This window comes from Neodiprion virginianus, chromosome 3 (genome assembly GCF_021901495.1).
Source record: "Neodiprion virginianus isolate iyNeoVirg1 chromosome 3, iyNeoVirg1.1, whole genome shotgun sequence".
Taxonomy (NCBI): domain Eukaryota; kingdom Metazoa; phylum Arthropoda; class Insecta; order Hymenoptera; family Diprionidae; genus Neodiprion; species Neodiprion virginianus.
In genome coordinates, this window is record NC_060879.1 from 5,437,002 (window position 1) to 5,457,301 (window position 20,300).

At 37.5% G+C, this 20,300-nt stretch overlaps 2 protein-coding genes across 2 annotated transcripts in view; both read left to right on the forward strand.

Annotated features, from left to right (window-relative positions):
- Positions 1–6,643: 6,643 nt before the first annotated feature.
- LOC124300507 (putative defense protein 3) lies at positions 6,644–8,389 on the forward strand. The gene is made up of 3 exons (XM_046754696.1): positions 6,644–6,857; positions 7,051–7,191; positions 7,779–8,389. The coding sequence occupies exons 1-3, from the start codon at positions 6,675–6,677 to the stop codon at positions 7,944–7,946; spliced, it is 492 nt and encodes a 163-aa protein (XP_046610652.1). The 5' UTR covers positions 6,644–6,674; the 3' UTR covers positions 7,947–8,389.
- Positions 8,390–8,905: 516 nt separating this feature from the next.
- LOC124301596 (uncharacterized) overlaps positions 8,906–20,300 on the forward strand; it is a 120,163-nt gene continuing 108,768 nt past the window's right edge. The window contains exon 1 of the mRNA XM_046756857.1: positions 8,906–9,403. The gene's annotated coding sequence lies outside the window, so the exon portion shown is untranslated. The remainder of the gene's footprint in view (positions 9,404–20,300) is intronic.

Genomic DNA, 20,300 nt, shown 5'->3' on the forward strand with positions numbered 1-20,300 from the left:
TTGGTTTTCCTACGTTTTTAAAGTACTCGTTGATTATTTTATTTAATGCTATTGTTGTAGTAGCTCGTTTTATGGGGTATAACGTAACTAGTTTTGAAAATGCATCTATTGCAACTAACAAATATTGGACTCCCCCAATAGATCTCGGCAGAGGGCCATAGAAGTCAATTGTAGTCAATTCGTTCGGGTGATCAGCTGTTACCTGCTTGTACTTTCCTTGCATGCTGTAGGATAATGCCTTTGTTCTTTGACATGTGTCACATGCTTGAATACGTTTTTTGATACCTTCTCTCATTTTTCGCCAGTAATAATATCTGTTAATATATTGGTATGTTTTATATACACCCATATGACCTATTTTTTCATGTACAGAAATTACGAGTAAATCTACTATACTTTGTGGGATTACTACTCGCCAATTTTGATCGAATTTACTTTTATAAAACAACAAGTCTTCATGTACTTTGTAACAACCATCAGATGAATCTGTATTGCATTTATTTATGATATTTTTCAATTCCTCATCTTTTATTTGCAATTGTTTTAAATTTTTCAGGTTTCTTATCAACGTTGGATTCATTTTAATAGTTTGAGATGCGATTTTGTTTAGTTCGAGTTCTACATTATCTACTAGCAGTTGGTTTATTTTTGCTATTAGTAACTTGTTACGTTCGTTTGTACTTTGTTTCCCGTTGATATTTCGGCTGAAAAAATCTGCCACCACATTATCTTTTCCTTTGCAATGCTTGACTGTGAATGTGTACTGTTGTAAGATTACAACCCATCGTGATAATCGTGGACTTAAAAACGGTGCTGTATTTATAAAAGTTAATGCTTTATGATCTGTTATTATTTCAAATGGACTTCCAATTAACCAAATTCTAAATTTATCTAATGCATACATTATTGCCAGTAATTCCTTTTCCGTAGTTGTGTAATTTAATTCTGCTTTCGACAAACATTTACTTATAAGTGAAATAATTTTATGGTTATCTTCCTCATCAATTTGGTACAAAATCGCACTTATTCCAAGATCGCTTGCGTCTGTTTGTACTCTACATATGACGCCAGGTAAATAGTGATTAAGGGTTACACAGTTTATAAAACTTTCCTTTATCTTTTTAAATGCTTTCGTATGTTTCTCTGTCCATCTAAACGGTGTATTGTCTGTTAATAAATCTCTCAAGGGCGTGACATAGTTCGAATATTTTATGCTAAACTGCCGGTAAAAGTTACACGCTCCTAAAAATCGTTGTAAAATCAATTTACTTGTTGGTACTGGAAATTCTCTAATCACCTTGATTTTGTCTGGGTTGGGACTAACTCCCTCAGGTGTTATAACGTATCCGAGAAATGCGATTGACTTCTTACAAAAAAGTGACTTATTTAGACGAAGTGTAAAATTGTGTTTCATTAAACGATCAAATATTAGGCTTAGGTGTTTCATATGAGAATCAAAATCAGTTGAGGTTATTAAAAGATCATCTATATAACAAGTCAGAAAGGAGGTAAATTCATTACCTAATGCCATATTTAGGGCACGTATGAATCCACTTCCTGCCGTCTTGAGACCAAATGGAATTCTGCAAAAGTGGTATAAAGTGCCACCGTGTAAAAAAGCTGTATATTGACGTGAATTTCTCTCTAGCGGGATTTGCCAATATCCATGTGTTAGATCAGTAGATGTCATGTATTTTACACCATGATATTTTCTTAATAATTCATTTATTGGTGGTGGACATTCGTTATCAGACTCAATTATGTCATTTATATATCTGGCATCTAAACATAACCTCACTCCATTCTCCCTCTTTTGTACTATTCGCAATGGATTGCAGTATTGACTATTTGATCTTTCTATAATTCCTGCTTGAAGCATTTTCTTTATCTCTGCATCTACTGCTTCTCTAAGTTTAAATGGTACCGGGTATGATTTTTTAACGATTGGCTTGTCTTTTAGTAATTTGATAGAGTGTTCATAAATGTTTGTACATCCGGCTTTCTCTGAAAATAGTTTTTCATATTTAATTAGCAATTTTTCCAGCTCAGCTTTTTGCTCTTCACTTGTACCCATAAGATTATTCGCGATCGACCGGACAGATTCGAAAAAGTTTTGATCATTTGTTTGAGATCTTGTTACTTGAATTTGTTCTATTAAAATTGATTCGATATTTTCATCCAATTTATCTTTAAAAAAATTGTGATCTTCCGATTCTACTGTTTTCTGGCAAACTAAATTCTTTTTGTAAAAATTATGGTCTTGTGATTCTATTGTTTCTGCGTTATTTTGTTCATGTTCGTTTACATTTTGAAATACAGATTCATTACATTTTATATTATTTTTTACACACATCAAATTTAGATTTTCTAATTCATTATTTCTCGGATTATCTCTTTGATCTACCGATGCAATTTTATCAAATTCACTTATTGCTACACATATATTTTCCTTATCTACTAAAATATTTTTATCAATTTCATCATTTTCTACAAAGATATATTTTAAATTTATTTCTGTTTCTTCATCAATTTTATTCTCCTCTACACAATCAGATTCATTGTCAATTTGCATCACATTTTCATGTGTTTCTGACATTTTATCATCATTATCACATTCAGGATCTTTAGTTGTGATATTTTCAAAAACTGTTTTTATATCTTCATCATCATTTTTATTTTCTTCATTATTATTCTCTTTCTTTGAATTCTTTTTAAATATTTCTTTGCCTATTTTTTCATATTCTTTTTCTGAATCTTCAGTTCTTAAAATTTTGATATATATTTTCGCGTTTTGTGCAAATGAGCTCAACCTTTCCGCAGGTTCCCGGTCGTATGAGAAAAGTGGTGGAGCTATTACTTTACCTTTAATACTAATTGTTTTCTGACCGTAATCTAAAACTACTTTATTAATATCAAGCCAATCGTTACCAAAAATCACACTACTAGACAGATGCGGTATAATTAAAAAAGCTGTTGTGATTTTCTGCGATCCCATATGAACATCAACCAAAATTTGTCGCTTAACCGCTGTGGGCTTTTTCCCAATTGCTGGTAAAACTACTACATTTGTAACTGGTAGTTCATTTAAACTATGATTACCTTTGAGAGATTTATATACTTTTTCAGACATACATGTTACTTGGCTTCCTGAATCAAATAAAGCTACCATTCGATAATTTAACACATTTATTACTACATTTGGACCATTCGATAAGTTTTGTTTTACTCTTTCAATTTTTTCTTCAGCATCACCAATTTCGTGCATTAAGTCCTCAACTAAATTTGCATAATCCCAACTCGATGTCGGACTTATACACATCGAGCTGTTTATTAGTTTAAATTTCTATTTGGACTGGTTTGTAAATTATTGGTGTTAGTTTGCATTTGAGTTTGTAATGACTGTATCTGATTATTGGTTCCTGAGAAATAAGGTGGTGGATAATTGACGTTTGGTAAATTCATTTGGTTGCTTGTTGATGCTTGAACTTGCGGTTGATATTGCCATGGTGATAAGTTTGTACCAAATTGAGGATTTTGATAAAAGTTGTTTGCAGCATTTGGATAATTTTGTTGCCTACTTGTATTATTTATCTGTTGCTGTTGTTTATGTTGAATTTGCATGTTGTTTACATTATTCACTTGATTGTTGTTACTTTGATTTTGATATTTGTGTTTATTATTGTTTCTTTCTTCATAATTTACATCTAATTGCGATAAAGCTTGTTCTATTATTTTTGTATCCGCCATATTCACAGTTGCTAGAGTATCACGAATTTTATATGGTAATTGTTGGATAATGGTATAGTTTATTTCGAACTGGTCTAGTTTCGGTAATAGGTATTTTGCTTCCTTAAGCTGTTTAAAAAAATATGTTTGAAGTGAACCATCCTGTTGATTATACCGTCTTGAACTCCACTTTGTTTTGACTTTAACTTGGATTGGAATGGAATAAAATTTATTTTTAAAGGCTTCTTTAAAATCATTATACGTGTTGATAGTTTCTTTACTCGCTTCCCACCATATTTTTGCTCTACCTGATAATTTACTTTCGACTATCGACAATTTACACTCTTCCTTCACACATTTTAACCTGAAATAATTTTCCAAATTTTCCAAATATTCAATAGGATTTATAACTTCTTCATCTGTAAACTCGGGAGCTTTGGCATCAATGTGACTTCGTTGCAAACTTACTATTAACTCACTCACCGATATTTGATCGTTATTGGTAACTGGTTGTTGAACTGGATTCTGTATCTGTTGAAGAGCCTGTCTTTGTTGTTCGTTCTGGAGCTTCAACAATGCGACTTCGTTTGCCAGCTGTGCGTTAGTTGCTTGTTGTGCCTGTAGCTGTTCAATCGTATTTCGTAAACCCGCGAAACTCGCCATTTCCTCCTTCAAACGCTCCAGTTCTCCCTCCATCTCGCCTGTATTATTTCGTATTTGACTATTGCCTGCTTTTGATATGTCAGGTTCTGACCTCCTTGGTTTATTTGTGATCCTTGACCTAGTTTTAACAGGTGTTCTTTTAATCGTTGGTGCCATGTACTTTTGAAATTCTTATATTTCTATTTATCGCGTAATATATGTTTCTTACAATTACTACCTAAGGTCAATCATACAAACATTCAACGACGAAGTTTCAAATTTAATCCTATGTTTACTTTCTTTATGTCTAAACTTTATGTTCGGGCGCCATTTTGTAACGGTTTTTTTTTTTGAGGTTCAACCGATACGTTTTGATTTTATGTTATATTAGAAATCTAGATATATTCAATAAACAAAATACATTAAATCAGGAGGAAACAATGTAGAACACAGATTTATTGAGTTTTGGTATAACCTTTTAAAAGAACAGGCAATCATAGAAAATCTCATTCACTCTTTCATTCACACGTTAAAATTACTCAATGCGATTACCGACGTTTTGTATATAATTATTCTGGTAAAATTTTTGTACCACATTAACGAAAGACTGGCTCTCTTTTCCTTTATGCTTCAAATTTAAAAATGATTCTAGTGAAAGAATGAATCTACTGACAAAGGACTCTAAATTATGGTGAGATTACAATAAAGTTAACAGACGAAGATATAAAATACTGACTTAAGAAGGCTATTACAGATTTGTGGCACAATCCACCTACAAATCAGTAATGAAAAGATGACTTAGCTCGGAATATCTCTGATGAAGAGAGGTGGCCTAACGGCTCCGTAGATGATCATGGATGTTGAAGTTCTTTGATATTCCTTTTATAGAATCGGTCTTCACCGATTATACTGCGTGGTCGTTCGTCGATCAGATATTTGGATTTGTTCTTTAGGCTCACAGGCTCCGAAAGATTCGGATTGCGTTGGGTTACACTTCTGGTATGAATCGTCGTCTTAATTTTTTTTTTTTTTTGTTTCCCCTTTTTTTTTTTTTTTTTTTTTTTACTTGTTTTGTTTTCCCAAATGTTAACGAAATTATAAGAATGTGAATATGACAGGACTAGACTTTATATCGACCGTTCGCTTCGACCCCGGCTCGCAGAGAGAGAGAGTTACACTTATTTCACCGGATAGGTGATCTTGACCGACGTGACACCTAGAGTTAAGCGTTTGCCCTTTATTTTGAAACGTTGTATGTGCTTAAGGCGCGTACATACGAATTACTTTATATTCTATGTGACTCGCATGTAATATCGTTACACAGTGAAACTGAAAAAGTGCGCGGAATGCAAAAAATAGATCGTTTCGAAACCGGCCAAACGTCACATTGTTATTAATAAAGTGAGAAAAAGAAACGATCAGCAGAACGTGTAAAAATGGATAACGATGCGATAACCGACTGGTTTGGTCTGAATGGATTTGTTTTGCTCCGTTTATTTTCCGATCATAAAGGTGATACGCGAGTGATTATCCCGGGGAATCCCGAATCCATGCAAGCTGTTTCACATAGTAACATCAATGCGACCTCCTTGAATTTTTTTTTGTAACGAGTATCTTTCGTACCGACGTGTTGTGCTCATGTATTGAACAATTTCACGGAATTCAAAGGAGGAAAAAGAGTGGCGACGGTTTAAGGAAGGGGAAATCGTCGGTATATAAGAAGCCGACTGATCATCCCTGCGGCGTCACAACTCACCGTTCAATTTCCAAGTAAGTACACAAAATTGCGTAATATTTATAAAATAACAAATGGTTATTATTGAAATAAATGATTATGATTAAAAAACAAAAGATCGTGGTGTGTGAATGTTCTTCTTTCTTATTTATAGTTTACATCGCTTTGCGATTTGAAAAATGACCGTTAATTGCAGAGAGAATAATAAATAAGAACCGTTGGTATCAAATTTGATTATGAAGTGAAATTTGTCAGTGATAGATGAACTGATTAAGTCTATTAATGTTTTTTTTTTTTTTACACCGTATCACGTATAGCGAAAAAAGTATTTATTATGTTCGATTCTGCCAATCCGAAGGCAAAAAAGAAAGAAAAAAGCAGATAACGATCGATCGGATTTTTTGCGTCGTTAAATGAAACACTATTTATGTTGTAATGAATCGTCTAAAACGCGATCGAGTTGAATATTTTATTGTAATTGGCAAATGTAATTAATTCTACATTCTGAAGTGAGTATAAAATTTTCTGTAAAAAATTCATCGTCATTATAATCTCATTGTCAATTTTCAGGATGTTCCGATTCCTGATTTTCCTTGGAAGCATCGTCGCCGTGACTTATGCTCACAGCGTTGGAGCGCCGGCAAGCGTCTGCGAAAGCATGACGCCGGGTCATTCAGTTGATCCTCAGACCACGCCGTCGCCTTACGACATTTTGCTGAGCAAAAATTCGATTCTGGGAGGAGAGCCAATCACGGTAATTGCGTTCGCGATGCTTGATTTTCTTTTTTTCTTTTTTTCTTTTCCATTTTGCTCCAGCTTGATCGGAAATCCGGCGACTGGTCGGTGATTGTTATAAGTATCGATCGCCGATTAGCGATCTTACGATCGAAAAATGATTACGAATACAACCGCTTGACACTCTGGTTTTTTTTTATCTAATTGAAAAGGTCACCATCAAGGGCCGCGACAAGGAAGAGTTCAAAGGAATATTGCTCCAGGCACGTCTTGGCGACAAAATCGTCGGAACTTTTGACGTAGATCCTGCTGATATCAACGTTCAAACGATCGATTGCCTGAAGGGAGAAAGAGTGAGTGTAATTACACGGTTGTGGATTTCTTAGAGGAATTCATGCACCGAAAACATGAAATAAGATTTATGAGCTAATAACGAAAATAGCAATGATTTGAAAGAATGATTCGACGGTCGTTCTGCGATATTTCAAAATCGAAACTAATTCATAGTCGTTGTATAGTTTTTGCAAAAGAAACGGTCTTCATATTTTTTCACTCGAGTTTTGAGCAATCAAAAGGTCCAAACACGCGTGTCACTCATTTGGAGAACAAAAACTGCCGAAAATTGCGATAATTAGTCAAATCAAATATTACGGCTTCAGCCATATTTTGAGTTTCGTATGAACTGTCAAGTTTATTTCAGTCCTGAGCTACAAACTGTCAAAAGCGGTAAAAACGATATCGTAATTTTTGAATTTCGTACCGAATCGATGTAAAAAACTAGACTTGGAAAAACCTCAATTTTTGATGGTTTCCGGTTCTTTTTATCGCTGAGCATCTCGCTAAGTCTTTGAAAATCACACTGAGATGTGAAAGCAGTCGTTTAAATATGATTTATAACGAGAAAAAGCCTACTACAATATCAATAATTATTCACTTTCAGAACGCTGTCACTCACAAAAACGCGGAAAATAAGTCTGAAGTTTCTGTAAGGTGGATAGCACCTCCGGATCTCGTCGGAGACGTCGTCTTCAAGTTGACCGTGGTCAAAGAGTTCAAAACCTTCTGGGTCGCTCAGAGCTCATCACCTCTTTCAATCCACCGTCAATAAGCATCAATGATTTCGAAATCTAAGCATGCGGTTTATTTTCTTCTAGGTATATTTTTTTTTCCTTAATTTTTTGAATCACCGAAATCTCTCTGTCCAAACGAACGATAGAATTGTAGTACTTGCACTCATCTATGTTTCACAGATAATCATGTACCAAAAATGATAGTATCTTGTAATAATCATAATAATCACATCTGACACGAAAATAGTAGAACGTTGTCTAATTACGAAGACGCAGATTCGTGTGTCGTGTTTTATTAAATTTTTCAATTGAAATACAATATATTCATTTACTTCTTTATAAGATATTTCAAAGACCTATTTGCCGCACGACTGGAAAGCGAGTTATCTAGGCGACAGGTTGGAATGTAGAATTCCGATATCTATCCGACAGACAAACGAACCCCTGTATCAAAATCTACTAAATAATAAACAATTTCAACAAAACGATTATTAGCGTATAATTATCCCGAGCCGTTGTCTGCGAAACGCCGGCTTACTCCTCGCATCTGTAATCGAAGAGATCCGACGTCAAAGGCCTTTGTTTAGTGATCTTCTCAACAGAGGCCGCGCGGATGAACTGTTCGAAGTTGAGGCCGTTGTCCAGCGGTGGTAACAGTCTATAAAGCAGGCCACCCGCACACAGCGTATAATTAGCGTCGTTTGGCGCGTCTCGGTGGGACGCAACGAAAAAGCGCCTGCAGGTACGCATGCAGGCAACCAGCGCGACACCGAACGCCGGCGGGTAAGGCCGGAGAAGGCCGAAGTCGGCCGAAGGCGGCCGAAGCGCGCGCTGCAATTGGCGGCAGGTGCGCGCGCAGCCGCTTTGTTTAGCAGCGCTAGTTGGCTGGTACAGCAGCAACAGCGATCAGCGGCAGCAGCAGCAGCAGCGGCAGCGGCAGCAGCAGCAACAGCAACGCGAATCAGCGGCAGCAGCAACGAACCGGCGTTGCTCGGCTGCATACTTTCAGTCGGCCGCTGAACTCGGCGTGCGCCGTTACGGAGTCGGTTCCCAGTTTTGGTTCATGTGTACGCTTAATTTTCGTTGTATTTTCTTCCTTTATCTCTTCCGGTTTATCATCGTTCCAAAGGAGAAAATTACTCACCGACTTACCACCGTCGCTGTCGTCGGTATTTTTCTTCCCAGTTTGCGTCCATTCTCGTTATCAGTTTCGTCCAATTATCTACCACGGATTATGATAAGATTCGCAAGCCGCTGACGATTATCCCGGTAATAATAACATCGACGCAATTATTGAAACTTGTATACGCGAGTGCAGTAAAAATTATTGTGATTCGTTCGAGATTTGCACCGATCTTAAGGATCTTTTTGGATTTTTTAAACCTGCAACAGCTCGGCCAACTTCACGTCCACTTCTTCTTTGCCCCCGTTGCACAGGAAACTGGGAGGAATCGGAGAGTCGTTAGCGAATCCTTCGACTTGGTTATCCTGCATGGTGAGTTCATTCACGCCGTGCAATTATCGCACACTCAAGTTTTTATTACAATACTTTTCTTTTTATTTTTCAAACACTTGTTGTGTTGTAAATAAATATAGTAATACGAATACCGCGAATAGCCGAATAATTTTCACATCCTAATTGTCGCCATTTTACGACCGGCGAGGATTCGCCTTATTCACATGTAACGAGCGGTCGTTTTCACCACGCTCAGATCAGTTCGAACCGGTGGGATGCGAACGAGTAACAAGTTAACGTATATTTATACACATATACCTGTACATATATATACATGCGATAAACCGGGAGTCTAGGATAACGGTAGGATTTGCACGAATTAGAAACAGGCGCAGGTTACGTGCGGCTTTTCGTATATAAGCGCGAGTCATCTTTACAGACACTTTTATGCTAGTGCAAAAATTCGCGTACCTATATAGTTGAATATCGGCTGACCGTAGTTTTTTTTTTTTTTCTTTAATTTTATTTTAGTCTTTTTTTTTCCTCGCTTCTTCCTCTCTAAAATTCTCGGTAATTTACTCGGCTTAAATCCGGTTATGCAATTAATATTCAACATCTAAAACTATCGAGTAATTTGTAATACGATCGCTGCTGGTGCTGCTATAATAAAAATAAACTTGGAGTCGGAATTGATGCATTCAAATCTAGGGGATGGAATGAAAGACACTTCACATAGTAACAATTCTTGAATGAAAAATAGCTATATTGTATTATTTTTCACTTCTTGAAGAAATTTGAGCCGGAATTTGTAAATTGTCTGCAATCCAGTGTTCGGTCCCCTTTTTTCCGCGCAGCCCCTCGTTTATGAATTATGAATTTTACTCCCGAGGTCAGAGTGGGATATGGTACATTGAATAATTTACTAGGTGTAGCCTTGACTGATTGCGAGACACATCGAACGATTAATCGCGTACATCGAAGTGATCGACGAGTTATTAATTAACTAATATCAAAGAATCGGCCTCGAGTTACTGTGTCTAATTTTTTTTTTTTTTTATTTGTCTGCTTTTCGCCTTCTTAAAGAGAGATAAGAGTGCCGTTAAGCCCGGGTCATGACCGGATATCGAAAGTGAAACATCTGAATCGCATTCTGCAAATCTATCACATTCAGGCATATTAGACTTCATCGCAATTATATGTGTATAATACACTTGCAACTTCACTCCACTAACTCACTTTTCATTACTCGTGCAAACTAAACTTCACCACTAACACGAGAGTTGTCTACCGTATTTTGTAAATCGTTGTGTATTATATGTCTCACATGTTGTACTATCCGCATGTCACATGTTACTGCGGTATTGCAGATAAAGGGGTAGATCTAGACTTACACAATGACGTACTTGTAGCGGGTACGTTGTCCGAATGAAAGAGTGAATTGATGAATGAATGAATCACCACGCGTAGATATATCGCCATTATCTTATTCTCCGCCGGGATGATCTGCAGTTTAAGATCGTCTTCAGATAAGTTGATCCCCTTCGTTGATAAATATATTCCGATCAGATAATCTATCCGTAAAAATATTCGACACTGAGATTTGATTTTTACTAACTGTGACAAAAGCGTGTCATTATCGCCATTTGGCAGGAAAGAATAAGAATATAAATAAATAAATAAATAAACCGAATGAATTCTCCAATCTTAAAAGCCTTTTTGATTTTTTATACAATTTACGAAATCGATCGGTGCCTGAAGAAGGTCTGAAAGAAACAATAAGAAGAGGAGAATAAATTGTAGAAAAATTGGATCCCCTTGTGTTGTTCTTCGAGCGGAAAGCACGAATACCCTTGAATATTTGCATCTTTGGCAGAGTAGAGTAGTAGAGCAGAGTTCCCAATCCTCCCCCCTCTTTGCAGCAGCGTTTTTCTTCCTTGAAGAGAGATGAGGAGATGAGAGTCGGTATATTTGATCGCGGGTCGTAGGTTGGCTTGCGAGCGAAATGAACCGTTGGCAACCCCTAAAGCGCGAGGGGGTGTCGCAGTACGACAATCGATATGGCTAGTAGCACAGCCAGAGTTAACCGAAGGCCAACCCGTTCCTCTCTTCCGCACTGTGTGTATATCATGCACTCCCTAATCCCACGGTACCTATGCACACATATAACTCTGCAGAGGGGATGCGATGATGGATGGGAAATAGGGGGGAGCGTGGGATGGTTGCGAAAATACGCGCTTTCCAGATCAGGGGATGAAAGACCGGTAGAATTGATGAGAAGTCTTTTTTGTTCACTGAGAAGATGAGGTAAGTGTACCAGTCATTGAACCTCTTCCAAGTATTGAACTTTTTTGATCGTATCTGTTTGATACATGGTTCGGAAATTAATAGAAAATTAATTTCTGATCGAGAAATTCACAATTTGTAACGTCAATTTATAATTTTGGAAAATAAAAGGGTCGATAATTGGGGTTAAATGTGTCAATAACTGGTACACTCTCATACCTTGATTGAATTTTCACTGATCAACATCATTCATAGATTACTGGTTATCTTTTTGATAGAATCGTGTTGGATTTGTTATCTGTTGATGGAGTGAATCGGGATCTTGACGGACGCGAAGTCAATTTGTACAAGGAAGTTATGGTTGGAGTTTGACGTCGGTTTCCGGTTTCTTGGTTGGTTTTATCATCGAACTACTTCTTGGGGCTAAGCCTTTATCTTATCCAACCCCGACAATGAGGAAACTAGTCTATTCGGTACTTCATTCTAGATACCAACCCATGTTTTGTGATAAAGTTCCTGATATTCGCTTGTGAAATGTTACATTTGTAGGATCTAACAGTTTGCAAACATTTTTCAGAGAAAGCGTGGATCAATCGATTTTGACCCTTTTTTTTTGCTGTTTATTTTTTAAAATTAGCGGAAATTGAATCAAACGTTTCTTGTAGAGTATTGAACACAAAATCTGAATCTGTTGGTAAGAAAACGTCCCTAGCTCTTGGAGCTATATCCAAAATTCAGTTCAAAATTCTTCTCAAGAAATTTTAACAGATCGGAAGTTGTTCTAACTCAAACCATATCAGATCATTCCCAACTTGAAGTAAGCAAAGAACTTCGAAAAAGTTTGTATCCGTGATTTAAAGCTTAATCCGTGGAAGGTAGAGCATAAAATCAAGAGACCCCACGTTTAAAAATTTGCACAAAACACCTAGTTTCACATCTGTAACGACTCTTGAATACAAGCGGTGTCATCGGGGTGCGAACGTGTCGAGAATTGTCAGCGAATGGATCCTCGTGAGAAAACTCATTATGCTTTTTCTACCCAAAATTGACCTCCAAAAGCGACTTGCACGCCTTGAAGAGAGAAAGAGAGATTTTCTTGTCGCCTGAATGACCGTTAACGTCAAATTTTATCTATGAAACTCAACGTAGACTGTAAGGAAAAAGCGAGGCGAGACGGCGACTGGTGTACCTGAGGGACTTGACCTCAGGTTCGACACTGCTTCCGGTTAGGTTAGACTCGGCAACCGCTGCTGCTGCGTACGCCTTGTGAAAACGGGTGCTCAGACCGAGCTCTGAGTCAGCTCTTATAAACCCGCAGATGAGAGCGAAAGATAAAATCTGTGCGAAACTCCGCGACACTTTCGAGCCACTTTTAAAAAGCCACCAGAATTTCATATTGTCGTTAACGAGTGCAAAAAAAAAAAAAAAAACAGCTAAAGAAGAAACACCTTGCCTCGCTATCCTACTTCAGGGTCATTTCTCAAGACGCTGGTAATTTTGTTCACTTTTTACTTGTCGGTGATCAAGTTATGCTGCAATTTCGACGTCTTTCTCGAGTACTGATGAAAATTAAGTCCCTTTATATGCTTGTGGACAAGAAACAGTCTCACCAAGAGCAACAAACATTCCGGGACCACTTTGTCTCACCAGAGAAACACTTGTTAAGAGCCGATGATCGTTGTTTGCAAAAAAATTAATTGCGCGAAAACCGATCTGCCGAATCGAACAAAAATTGGTCAAGACTTTTCTCAGAGTATCACAAACATTGGCCATGAGTGGTATCGAGAATAGCCGAAATTGTAGCGTTTGAAAAGCTCTTACCAGATGGTTGAAACTCTCTGAGGTATTGGTTCGATAACCACGGAGGTGTTTCATTCGTTTTCCTCGTTTCGTTTCACGACCCTCTTTCACCTCGTCGTCCTTTTGTCCTGCGCAAATCTCGTTGGCGAGTGTTTGACGTCGTGACACGAGGGCGAATTGCCAATTGGGTATGTAAGGTCGTATAAGAATCGTCGAGGTTTTATGTGCCTGGTCAAGGTCAACAACCTACGTTGGAGCCGAGAAATCCGGTATCAGGAGTAAATATTTGTCTTTCCTTTCGCGTTTTCTTCGATCCTGCGGGAAATGTTATCAGGCACGACTACGAAGAAGTTGGAACACGTGGTGGTGGTTGGTGCTTACGCTGTGCTTCCCCGACTCTCGGTGTACTTGTAAGACCTAGATTAAATCTTGGACGACCTAGATCACCGCGGCACCAACCTCATCCTCCACATGTGAGAATCTGATAGACCACGTCACGCACACTAACACGTTCGCCCCGTATTGGAACGCCTTCGTGCGGCATGCTTGATCATTGTTCCTTATCGTTTGTACCACCTAATTCGCCTCGAATATGTCTGATTGACGAATCTGAATTCTGTTGAAAGGGGTTCTGGAATACCCCAAAAATGTCGATCTATTACAGTGATGTCGATTTTACGACCGGAATAACGGTTCCAAACTTAACGAGCACCAAATTCGTACCGCGAAATTTGTGTTTTCTCTCTGCACTCGAGCCTGTTCCTTTTGCTTGTGCCAGTTTTTTTTTTTTAGCTTGAAAGTGAATTTTGTTTTCCATTCCCTGAATCATACTTTAATCTTGATCAACGAGTTTGTTCGAAACTTGCTATTTATTTTATTTCGTCTTCGAATAGCCTTGTAAAGAGTAAGAAATTCATTGTACTTTAAATTTTCTTTTCTTTTTGAATAAGTCAAAGTTTTAAACGATCGAAGCTTAAAATCAGGCCAACGATTAATTGTGTCGTCGCAGAATATAACGCGACTAAACTTAATACAACAGAAAATTGCATCATAATTATGGAATACTTGGAGCTATATATAAAGTAATTAAAATGATGAGTCATCGTGCCACGTCTACCGGCTTTGAGGCAGGAACTTTTACTTTGTCCGTCGTAGACGGAACACTTTTATATCCCAATAGTTTGGCAAACGGAGGAAGTTTCTCATACCGGAAATCAAAGCGAAGGTAAAATTTTCGCGGATGGAAACTTTGTTTTTACACAAAAAAAAGAAGCTAAAGCTGTAAGCTTTGTTATTACAGTGGGCAATCAATCATCCGTGATAAGCCACGGTAAACATTGAGCCTAAGGCTGAGTTCATAAAACGTACGTATCGTTGAGTAATATTAATGATTCGCGTTATAACTCGTGCGAAAAATTGTTCGTTTTTTAGTACTGCTGCAGTGTATTCAAACTGCAGGACTTAATTTCTCGTCTCGTATAACTGCAGTCATGATCGATCAAGCTCGACAGCCTCTCACGTCAAGTTTTATAACATGGTCTCGTTGACTTTCGGCCTCTTCTTGAATCCTCTGGTTCAAACCACGCACCTACTTGTAAAGGAACAGGATCACCCATGACTCATATTGTGATATAATTAATTCACCAATGTTTTGCAATTCGGGCGACGCAATATTCTGACCAATTTTGGCGACATTCATCCGACCGATTCTTCTCATCTTTTGTTTTACACGTGTCGCCATTCTTCGCTCTTTCCCATTTCGGATGATCGCTTGACAAGAAAACACTGTGAAAAACTGAAAACCGTATGATTTGTGTTATTCTCAATGTAAATTAATGCAACTCTTTACCGAACGATTACAAATTTTGAACATATGATTAATGTTTTTATTCAATTGAAAAAAACTAGTAAATTATATACTACCTTGATGTAAAATTTCAGTAAAATTTTCCATCAGTCTTTCGAGGATATGTTTAATGAATGACAACGGTGTTTTTTCAATTGTAAAAATCTTTTGCATTTTTTAATTACCGAGGTGTACAATTAACGGTATTGCAATTATAATTTTGTTTTCATCTTTTTACACTTTCTCATTCTTAGACACTAATCGTCGACTCGAATCTCAGAATTTGCGCTAAATTCTGGAAAGAACAAGCAAAAATGTCTCTGAATTGAAAAAAATTAAAGAATAATTGGTAATAAAATTTGCAAACTCATTTGCGTTATTTGGCAGAGAAAAATAGCCTCGGTCGAATGCGTCGATGTTGTTCAGCAATGAGTTGGAGAGGTAAGGTAGTCAGGTTGTCAGGCAAGGCAAGGCAAGGCAAGCCGACTACACAGTCGGATATACGAGTGAAAGTGCAGCCGAGTTGCGGGCGTATAACGCAGGTACAGTTAACGGCTTGTTTGCTGCAGTTCTGCGGTACCAGGATTCGAACTCTTTGCGCAGTGATGTGTTCGAAGGTGGCGGATATTCGAGCGCGGAGGAGGCCTCGCGGTTGATCCTTGCGCAATACGTAGCCGCAATAATCCTTCTTTGTCCTCCATGCGCTGCTGGGCCTCGGCGCATCGATGTCGCGCAGAACGATGTGCGGATTTAATTTTCTTTCTCCTTTCTTCTGTCACACGTGTTGCGCGTTCGTTCCGAGTATCGTTGAACAACCGATGGTGATGACTTGAAATTTTGAATGGCGAAATTTTTCGCGTTATTTGCGAGACAATTCGATCTACCGTTCGTTTTCCTCATTTTTAACATCTTTATTCTTCTTTTATTTTTGTTTCCACTCCGGGTTTACTCATACTTTTCGACAACTTGTTATTACCGTTTTATTTTTGCATTTTAATAGCATTGTTCTGTTTTTCCTCTTCTTTGTATCCCGTTGCGCATATATTCACGTGCATGAGACACACGGAGTGATTTGCTAACTACTGAATGGTTTAATGCGCATGCTCTAAAATCCGAGAGCATGAGCAGTTGTTTTCTCAGTGTGACAAACGTTTTTGAGGTTATATACGTCGCGGCGACCTGTTATCTGAATTCATGAACGTTGGTCGACCTGACAAAACAACTGTTCGTGCTCTCGAGTTTTAGCGCATGCGCGTTAAGCCATTCAGATGTTAACAATTCACTTTGTTTAAGTCGACAAGTAACTGAGGTCAAACTGATTTACGATCTAGTATATTTTTCTTTATGTTGGAAAAACAAGTTTTCCTCATTCGTTATTCGTTTCTCTTCTCCTCGAAACGTTTTTCCTTCTGCACTTCTAATTAATAAGTGAACAAAGTTTAAAATATAATTTTAATGATTTATGAATTTATGAATGAATTTCCAATGAAAAAACCAACTTGCTCTTACGAATATACAATAATACATATTTATTTCACTGCTTTTGGAGATTTTTCGTGCCCGTTTTTTTTCTTTTCTTCAAATTAAGCACACCTGCAATGCTTGTGCGAATTAATTATTTTGTCATACGGTTAAATATTTATACAGTATACACAGTGTTGATAAACCAAATTTCGATAGATACCACTGGCTAAAAACCAATTTTCTTCTGTAAACTTATTCTTTTTCATCTAAAAATCAAATTTGTTATGAATCTCAAATAGTTTTTTTTTCGGTATCAGAGTAACGTAGCTTAATTCTGTAATGATTATCAATCACGATGACTTAATGAGAATTAAATATATTATGTGTATACGAATGTATATATATGGGGTACTCCAGGTCAAATCCTCTAACAGAATCAAAGAACATATTGAAAAGATGATGTTTGTTTTTTTTCAGATTTTTCCGACACATGATTTCTTCACGACAGGTCGTCCAATAAATTAATTTCAACAATGTTTTGATTTTTCGCTCCTACGTAGTTTAAAACGTGGACAACATATGAAAAAAGTTCTTTCGCAAAAATTTTAGGTTCTCTTGTGAAATTCTCGAGAGTATTTTTTCGGATTTTTCATACCCCGTATCAGTGTAGTTTTGGTACAAAATGCGCGTAAATTGTTCGTAACCGAAGAACGCCCGGATCGAATGGGCTACAATTTATACACAGAATGCCTGCTTCAATGCTAAAGGTTGTTTAAAAACGTCGAAGTGGGCGGCGCGGTGGTTCGGAAGATGTATCAACAAATATTCACGCAGTGGCGAGAATTCGGTTCAAACTTCGCGGCGCGGCAAGCAATTTTCTCACCCTGCGCGTTGCGCTGCTGCGCACTCGAGCGCGATCGTCAATTGTTACGCGCTTTGTTTATAATCTCGATCGTCGACTTTTTCCATCATTCGTCACGATTCCTGACATGTTACGCGAGTTCCGTACCGCCGGGCAATATTTCTCAAGCAATATGCATCCGAGGTAAGAATTCAACAATGTTTCGCGTATCGTAATACCGACTGTATAACTTTTACCATTCGTAGTGTCGCGTTACGCTACGTATGGACGACTAATTTCAGACATCCATGTAAACTGTTACTTGTAACTTTTGAACTAGTTTTCCACCAACTACGAAACTTACAGACGATCTTTGGTGTTGACATGCTGTGTAAAAAATTCAGCCAATTCGATGAGGATAGTATTTTGTTACGGCAGATTTTCGAAGATTTTTCGTCAAAATTATACTTTAACGGGGCACGAAAAATGACACAAAATTATGTTTAGAAATTTCGTACAAAGATGCGAAACTTTTGCATGGGAACTTTTTCCATACGTCATCTGAACGTCAAGCTATGTTAATTTGAAAAAATGTGAAATCGTCAAGAGCTGATTTTTCGACCAGCTGTGGTAAGATAATGCTCGGTCAGGAAAATCTGAAAAAATTCAGATTCGATGCTTTCAATACGAACTTGAAGTGAGTAAACGAGCAAAAACATCAAAAGTGGTCTGGGAAAAAATCTCGTTTCATCGTTCGATTTGACGTGGAATCCCCCGGTATTTATTACCGTGCGCATAAAGCAAACACCGCGTTCAACATAATACATACTTTAGACAAAATTTTTGCCCTCGTAGTATAAGAAGATATAATTCAACATTAGCTTAGTGATTATAAAATGATGATAAGCATTTTCCCGCATTGTTTGATTTACAGTAAGGCGTATATATATCGTTAAATTTCAACGTTCAAAAGATATGTATGCAGGGTCCGTTCATAAAACCGCGTATACAAACTATCCCGGAACATCGAATCTCGGAGCCGCTGGCTAACTTAAATACGTATATCTCTATCGCATACGATATATTTAAAAAACAAATAACTTCTCATATACGCGACGTTGAAAGTGTGTGCTTGTAACACAGATTTCCGAACACCATGAACACCGTGAGCGTGGACGGATATTGTGCGATTCGAATGGGCGGCAGGAAAGCTCTTACATCTAGCTTCGTAAATTGATTTCCGTGATTATTCATCTCCTTCCGCTGCATAAGCGTTACGGTCCTTTTTGTTATCTCAGCTGCCGCTTCTTGCACGATGCTGCGGCGAATCGAGCTGCTTGGTAAAAATGGCCAGGCAACAACGAGGCTCGGAAATCTGGAGAATCGGGCGTCGTCTTGGACTTAAAATATTTACCATACCGTTACCAGATGGTTCACACTTACCCCCGACCACCAGAACCATGGGGGCTCTAACGTTTCGCATTTCCGGCACCGTAGAAGTTACTCTGCGCTCACGATATGGGGCATTCCGTGTGAACCGTACTAATTTTTAATCCCACATTTTTCAAGATCCTTATCTACAAACGATTTTTAATACGGGATTTTTTTTTTTCGTTTCGAAAGATTTATTTTTATTCACGAAAAGAGAGAGAGAGAGAGAGAAGAAGAGAGTGGGTGGAAAATTGTCACGTACTGGATATCAATTTTTAGCGATAAAAAAAATTGAATATACTCAAGTGTCAATGGCAGTTTTAACGATAATATTGAAGTTATCAGAGAACGAAAACAATTCTTTGTTGAAAAAGTAGAATTCGGAAGTGGAGGAGCAGAGAAACTGCATGAATAAGATTGAATTTTAATTTTATAGATTACTAAATATCTTCGTATACTTAGTTACATCCGGAACATATAAATACCGTTTATTTAAGATAATTAACATTTCGTGTACCTATTGAATAAAACCTCTTGACTACTCGTACAACTAAATGTACAGAAAACAAAGTTTGAAAATGCACTCCAGAATTATCGTCACGCGAGGCAGAATAATTGACATATTTCTATTCTGAAATGAAACAATTAACGAGAATGAAAAGTTTCAAGTTGAATAAAAGTTGCAAATAAATTGCTTAAATCTACGAGCGCATATTTAACTTCGAAATTAACTGCAGGGAATGCCCCATACAATGCAATTCTCAAAACCTATGACGCATATTGCAGGGTTGAAGCAACTCAGCTGTGCTTGTGCAGTTAGCCGGGGTTAAGTTAGGACAGATATATTTAACCGCCTCTAATACAGATAACCCTCGTATATATATGTAATATACTACATACTATATATATAGATATATACATACATACATACATACATACATACATACACGTCTAGAATATATTCGGTTTCGCTTTAAGCTCAAGTTTGTGCAGACGACTCTGAACCTCTGGAGAAGAATTCTTGAGGGACGTATAAACGATTCAAAATAATCCGTGTGCCGAATACTCGGCATCTCTTGTGTGAAATATATATATATATATGTATTCATATAGCTATAATGTTGATAGTCCGCAGCCGAAATGCGAGAGGCCACGGTTAGCACATCATCTCTTGTTCCCGCTCACATCGCATTTTCCATCTATTTCCACGCGTTTATAAGGGGATCAGCTTACTTGTGAGTCGTAACTCTGACAAATGGGGTAAATACGTG